The sequence below is a fragment of the Durio zibethinus genome, unplaced genomic scaffold (assembly GCF_047325235.1).
Source record: "Durio zibethinus cultivar Kanyao isolate XHJ-2024 unplaced genomic scaffold, ASM4732523v1 HiC_scaffold_2, whole genome shotgun sequence".
Classification (NCBI taxonomy): Eukaryota; Viridiplantae; Streptophyta; class Magnoliopsida; order Malvales; family Malvaceae; genus Durio; species Durio zibethinus.
In genome coordinates this window covers 1,298,015-1,305,844 of record NW_028323043.1, presented here as the reverse complement: position 1 = coordinate 1,305,844, position 7,830 = coordinate 1,298,015, and the positions used below count along the sequence as shown (strand labels likewise).

At 35.4% G+C, this 7,830-nt stretch overlaps 1 protein-coding gene across 1 annotated transcript; it reads right to left on the bottom strand.

Annotated features, from left to right (window-relative positions):
- Positions 1 to 1,306: 1,306 nt before the first annotated feature.
- On the bottom strand, positions 1,307 to 4,525 carry LOC149505712 (cytochrome b6). Its single transcript, XM_089757919.1, has 2 exons — positions 4,114 to 4,525; positions 1,307 to 3,289 (listed from the first exon to the last, which is right to left on the bottom strand). The coding sequence occupies exons 1-2, from the start codon at positions 4,117 to 4,119 to the stop codon at positions 2,648 to 2,650; spliced, it is 648 nt and encodes a 215-aa protein (XP_089614045.1). The 5' UTR covers positions 4,120 to 4,525; the 3' UTR covers positions 1,307 to 2,647.
- Between the last annotated feature and the right edge of the window lie 3,305 nt (positions 4,526 to 7,830).

Genomic DNA, 7,830 nt, shown 5'->3' with positions numbered 1-7,830 from the left:
ATCAAGAACAGATAGTAAGCGTCTTTATTATGGACGCTTTATTCTGTCTCCACTTATGAAAGGCCAAGCCGACACAATAGGCATTGCGATGCGAAGAGCTTTGCTTGGAGAAATAGAAGGAACATGTATTACACGTGCAAAATCTGAGAAAATACCACACGAATATTCTACCATAGTAGGTATTCAAGAATCAGTACATGAAATTTTAATGAATTTAAAAGCAATTGTATTGAGAAGTAATTTGTATGGAACTCGTAACGCCTTTATTTGTGCCAAGGGTCCCGGATATGTAACTGCTCAAGACATCATCTTACCGCCTTCTGTGGAAATCGTTGATAATACACAGCATATAGCTAGCCTAACCGAACCAATTGATTTGTGTATTGGATTACAAATCGAGAGAAATAGAGGATACGGTATAAAAACGCCAAAGAACTTTCACGACGGAAGTTATCCTATAGATGCTGTATTCATGCCTGTTCGAAATGCGAATCATAGTATTCATTGTTATGGGAATGATAATGAAAAACAGGAGATACTTTTTCTAGAAATATGGACAAATGGAAGTTTAACTCCTAAAGAAGCACTTCATGAAGCCTCTCGGAATTTGATTGATTTATTTATTCCCTTTCTAGATGCGGAAGAAGAAAACTTACATTTAGAAAACAATCAACACAACGTTACTTTACCTTTTTTTCCTTTTCATGATAGATTAGCTAAACTAAGAAAAAAGAAAAAAGAAATAGCATTGAAATATATTTTTATTGACCAATCAGAATTGCCTCCCAGGATCTATAATTGTCTCAAAAAGTCCAATATACATACATTATTGGACCTTTTGAATAACAGTCAAGAAGACCTTATGAAAATTGAACACTTTCGCATAGAAGATGTAAAACAAATATTGGGCATTCTAGAAAAGAAGTAGAAAAGCATTGCGAAATTGATTTACCAAAATTTTAAATCCATTGGATTTAGGATTTATTTCATTTTTTTTTTTTTTACTTTAGAAAATTAGAAAAAAAAAAAAAAAAACGAAAATGGATTTTGAACCTTCAGCACAATCCATATATTGGGACCAGAATTGAATAAATGTATCTAGGGAGAATTCACTTTGACTTTGAAGTGACTACTCCCTAGATACGCACATCATGATATTTTATTTTAAAATTGATTCAATTTAAAAAAGACCTAAAGTTAGGGATTTATCAATCGGTAATGTTGCTCCAATACCCAACCAAAGGGCCACCGCAGTACCAATCAAAAAAACGGTTGTCGCTACTGGACGACGAAATGGATTTTGGAATTTATTAACATTTTCCAAAAAAGGTACTGTTAATAATCCCGCAGGTACTGAAACCATTAAAAGAACACCCAATAACTTGTTAGGTACTGTACGAAGTATTTGAAATACAGGAAAGAAATACCATTCAGGTAATATTTCCAAAGGAGTTGCAAATGGATCCGCGGGTTCACCAATCATTGAAGGTTCTAGAACCGCTAAGCCTACGTTACAAGCAATAGTACCGAGAATTACTACTGGAAAAATATATAAAAGATCATTGGGCCATGCGGGTTCCCCATAATAATTATGACCCATACCTTTAGCTAATTTAGCTCTTAATACAGGATCGTTCAAGTCAGGTTTTTTTGTTATTAGGATAGGTGAATTTTTCTAGATCCATCCCCCGAAGGAACCGGACATGATAATTTTTCATCATCCGGCTCAAGCAAAAATCAATCGAATCAAATGGATACAAACGGATACATATAAAATGAATCTATATGTTATCCACACATATATGAATGATTTCATATGTAAGAAAAAAGTTACCTGATTCCATTTTACGAAGTTGCAACTATACATTCCAAGGAATGCCATTTTTACAGGTAAATGCTCAATACCCAAGTAGGCGTACAAAGTTGATCGTGATCAAGTGCTTTCTGGGTCGTCTTAGGCCTTGCGATTCACCTTTATCCCAAAAATATATCGAGATTTTTTACATACAAAGGATTTACTTGTTACTAATATAGTCTAGCCTTTGCTCTTCTTTAGATCCCTTGTTTCACTCCGATAGTATAATAATAATAAATCGGGTCGATGCAGAAGAAATGAATGTATTTTCATACTATTAAGATAAGAAAGTAAAAAAAAAATAAAAATAAATAAATAAAATCTAATTTGCATTATGCCAAATCACTTATTCTACTGGATCTTACGGAGCCCTGTTCATACACGACATCGTCAGGTCTGATCATAGAAAAGATTCTCTTCAAGCGAACCAGCCTATCCTTTGTATGGGGCTTACACGGTGGTTGGAACAAAGACACATTTGGTTGTGAATTCCAATGTAGCAGATAAAGGCATATTTCTGCATGGCCCAATCAATAGTTCAAGTCACACACTCCCATAATCCATTTTCTCTTCGGGGAATTCCCTTCAACTATTCATGTCATATCAAATAAATAATAGAATATTGTGGAGTTGAAAGGAAATATCCAAATACATGTCTTATTTTTTTTTTTTTTTCAACAATCCATATTTGTAGCAATGAAATACTATTGTTCCTCCCCCAAGTAATAAGATAAATGATTGGCAAGTAATAAGATAAATGATTGGTTACAATATAGCTATGGTCTATATTCTCTATAAAGGACCAGAAATGCCTTGCTTACGTATCATTAGGAAATGCATTAACATAAATACAGCAGTAAGAAGGGGTAATACAAAAGTGTGTAAACTATAAAAACGGGTCAAAGTGGATTGTCCCACACTAGCACTTCCACGCAATAACTCTACCAAAGGCGATCCTATTACCGGAATAGCTTCCGGAACGCCTGTTACGATTTTGACTGCCCAATAACCAATTTGGTCCCAAGGTAAGGAATAACCTGTTACACCAAAAGATGCAGTCAACACAGCCAGAACCACGCCTGTAACCCAAGTCAATTCGCGAGGTTTTTTAAAACCACCAGTGAGATAGACACGAAATACGTGCAGGATCATCATTAAGACCATCATACTTGCCGACCATCGATGAACTGATCGGATTAACCAACCAAAGTTAGCTTCAGTCATTATGTATTGAACAGAAGTAAAAGCCTCAGTAACGGTTGGACGATAGTAAAAAGTCATAGCAAATCCTGTAGCTACTTGTACCAAAAAACAAGTAAGCGTAATTCCTCCTAGACAATAAAATATGTTAACATGAGGAGGAACATATTTACTAGTTATATCATCTGCAATCGCCTGAATCTCGAGGCGTTCTTCGAACCAATCATAGACTTTATTGAGATAGGTAAACCAAGAGGACTCCCCCCCTGAGAACCGTATATGAGAATTTCATCTCGTACAGCTCAAACAAAAACACCCAAATAATAGCTGAAACGGATATGGAATAGAAAGTTTGAAACTTCTTAATCTTTTCATTCAATTTTATCTGAAGACACAAAAGAGTAAAAATCCGAAAGCTCTTTTTTGTAGTTGTAATTATAATGCCAAAAAATCAAGTCGGCGCATTCGTCTTTATGTTGATCAGGCCTCTTGAATCTTCTATTTACCTACTTATTTCTTTTCTTTTTCTTTGCTTTGATTTGTTATTTATATGGAATGTGGCTTTATTCTTGTTTTCTTTATTTTTAATAGGAATTCTCTTGTTAAGACCCTATGAATCAATTGAAACTTCAGATTCATACCAGAACCGCGATGATTCAATAAAACCTTCAAACTAAGTCCAAAGATTCTTTGAGTAAGAATTATTGGATCATCACTTATTCAATGAATAGAATAGATATAATAAATAAAAATACAAAGAAAAGAAAGGTTTGTCCTTTGATCAAAATAAGCATAAACTAAATGAGAGTTTGAAAGAAGAAAAAATTTCTCGATTTATAAATAAAAAACCTCTTTCTTTGAAAATTTTTTTTTTTTTTGAGTCCGGCCGCGAGGTTTGAATATTAAGTATGAATCATAGTTCGAATACTTCGTGATCCATTTCATATATTCCGTGCTCCAGATACTAGAATGGCTATCCGACGGGATAAAACTATCTCGATCAAGAGGACAGACCCATTTTCTGTACTATCAATAGGATCAATTATAACAAGTCACACACTCATATTCCGGAAATACAGAAACAAAAAAAATTTCGCGGTCGAACTACCAAAATAGAATGGGCTAAAAAAAATCCGAGAACTAAAAGTTTCACTTTTTGTATTGAAAAGCGAGGCTTCGTGGTTCTTGTGAATCTAATTCAGCGAAATTCCATCCAGTAAAACGGAAGAATTATAAATCTCCAAAATAATAGATAAGAATATCGAAAATAAAGCCATTGCGACACCCATCAAAGGAGTCGTTCCCCATCCAGGAGCTACTTTACCATATTCCGAATTCAATGGTTTCAAAAAATCCCCTACAACAGTTCGTCTTGGACCAGATCTAGAACTACCCTCAACGGTTTGTGTAGCCATAAATCTTATTTTGTATTCAGTGAGATCTGTTGACTTTGTATATCATTCCGCTGTAAATAAACGATCTTATCATAGATCCATTGTGATCTTGAAATTATATTTATATTTATATTATTTATATTTATATTTATATATATTATTTATATAATTATATAATAATGGAAACAGCAACTTTAGTCGCCATCTCTATATCTGGTTTACTTGTAAGTTTTACTGGGTACGCCTTATATACTGCCTTTGGGCAACCCTCTCAACAATTAAGGGATCCATTCGAGGAACACGGGGACTAATTGAAGTAATGAGCCTCCCAATATAATATTGGGAGGCTCATTACTTCAATTGAGATAATGAAAAATCATTTCATTTTTTTAGTTGGAACTTTAGGCGGTTCTCGAAAAAAGATAGCGAAAAAAATTATCCCTAGAGTAGATACTAAGAGGAATGTATAAACCAATGCTTCCATAAATTCGATCGTGGTTTACAATTATAGCTTCCGTACCTATTTATTTAGAATCATCTCCCGAATAAAATAACGAAAGAACAAGAATCAAAGAAAAGGCAGCGATTTTAATCAAGATTTTTACAGCAGCCTATGTCAAATCACAAACAGAAAATAGAAGCGAAAAATAACAAAGCAATCTTGCATCAGACTACTTGTCTTCTTGTAGTTGGATCTCCAAGTTTTTGGAATGCTCCAAATTCCACTTGAGCATCCAAATCTGGATCAATACCGGCAAAAACATCTCTGAACAGGGTTCTAGCACCATGCCAAATGTGTCCGAAGAAGAAAAGCAAAGCAAACGAAGCATGCCCAAAAGTAAACCAACCCCTTGGACTGCTACGAAAAACACCATCGGATTTCAAAGTAGCACGATCTAATTCAAAAATTTCACCCAATTGAGCACGTCTAGCATATTTTTTCACAGTAGCAGGATCACTATAACTCACTCCATTGAGTTCGCCACCATAGAACTCAACAGTTACACCTACTTGTTCGACACTATACTTCGATTCTGCCCTTCTAAAAGGAACATCCGCTCTAACAATTCCGTCTCCGTCTACCAAAACAACCGGAAATGTTTCAAAAAAAGTAGGCATACGACGTACAAAAAGTTCACGCCCTTCTTTATCTCTAAAGATAGGGTGTCCTAACCACCCAACGGCTATTCCATCCCCGTTGTCCATTGAACCCGCTCTGAATAATCCTCCTTTTGCCGGATTATTGCCAATGTAATCATAAAAAGCTAATTTTTCAGGAATTTTAGACCAAGCTTCTGATAAACTTTGATTTTCGGCTAACCCAGCACTAACCCTTCGATATATTTCTTGCTGGAAGTATCCTTGATCCCATTGATAACGAGTAGGACCAAATAATTCGATGGGGGTAGTTGCTGAACCATACCACATAGTTCCAGTAACAACAAAAGCTGCAAAAAAGACAGCAGCTATACTACTGGAAAGGACGGTTTCAATATTTCCCATACGTAATCCTTTGTATAAACGTTGGGGCGGACGGACACTAAGATGGAATAAGCCCGCTAATATGCCCAATGTCCCTGCTGCAATATGATGAGAGGCTATTCCTCCCGGAACAAAAGGATCAAAACCTTCCACGCCCCACGCTGGATTTACAGGTTGTACCTTTCCGGTTAGTCCATAAGGGTCGGACACCCATATTCCAGGACCATACAATCCTGTTACATGAAATGCGCCAAAGCCAAAGCAAGCCACTCCTGAGAGAAATAAATGAATTCCAAAAATCTTGGGCAAATCCAAAGAGGGTTTTCCTGTGCGCTCATCACAAAAAATTTCTAGATCCCAATATACCCAATGCCAGATAGCTGCCAAGAAGCACAAGCCAGAAAACACAATATGTGCTCCGGCCACACCTTCGTAACTCCAAATACCCGGATTTGTTATAGTCCGCCCCGTAATACTCCAACCGCCCCATGAATTGGTTATTCCTAAACGAGTCATGAAGGGTATAACGAACATACCTTGTCTCCACATTGGATCAAGAACGGGATCGGAGGGATCAAAAACAGCTAATTCATATAGAGCCATTGAACCGGCCCAACCAGCAACCAGAGCTGTATGCATTATATGAACAGAAAGCAAGCGACCGGGATCATTCAATACGACAGTATGAACACGATACCAAGGCAAACCCATGGAAATACCCCTTTATCAAATCAACGAAAAATAGACACTATGTAACTTTATTGCATTGGAATACCTCCCCTTTTCGGTGGATTCTTTCGGAGAAAGGATTAATGTTTGTTCTATTCCATTAGTAATAAGGGAAGAATTCGGCTCAGAAGAAAAAAGAGAAGCAGATCTATTCTATACTCGATAAGTATCAATACGCAATGGGGGTTGATCCTATTTTTTATGAATGAATGCATCCCTATTTGTTCATCATTCAAAGGACCTATTCGTAAGAATTCTCTTTCATTCATTCCGCCTTTCTTTATTTTATGGCCTTAGTCTATCTATGTATAAAATATGATAAAGGCCCATATTATTAAGACCATTATTACATATTATTAAGATAAGACCATTATTACGTATTACATTACGTATTACGCTTCCACAATCAAAGTGAAATATAATATTACATATTATAATATTACATATTATTAAGATAAGACCATTATTACGTATTACATTACGTATTACGCTTCCACAATCAAAGTGAAATATAATATTACATATTATAATATTACATATTATTAAGATAAGACCATTATTACGTATTACATTACGTATTACGCTTCCACAATCAAAGTGAAATATAATATTACATATTATTAAGATAAGACCATTATTACGTATTACATTACGTATTACGCTTCCACAATCAAAGCGAAATATAATTTTACATTCTTTTTACTTTATGCCTGTTGGTATTCCAAAAGTTCCTTTTCAAGTTCCGGGAGATAACGATGCAAGCTGGGTTGACATATAGTGCGACTTGTCAAATATATTGGGTCATATGGGATTCCCCCGTTCTCTCGCCCGATCGAGATATCCCCTGTTTCGCCCCAAAAAGATTGATTGAATTATCAAAAATTTGTAGCGGGAAGTGTAATGAAGTGCAATTAGAGATCCATTTCATGGGGGTGTATCCAGATTAATATTTTCAATTAGAATGATTTATGGTTGGCTTGGTTGGACTGATAAAATGAAGTATCCAGGCTCCGTTTAGAAAAAACCCAATTGGTAATATATTTATGATTACCACCTATATCATAATCATAATTTTTCTTTTTTTTTTTAATTATAAATAAGAGCGATTTCAAACTGTTAATCAATCGAATAATATGGGAAATACGTTGAATATTTGGCGAAAAACATGAA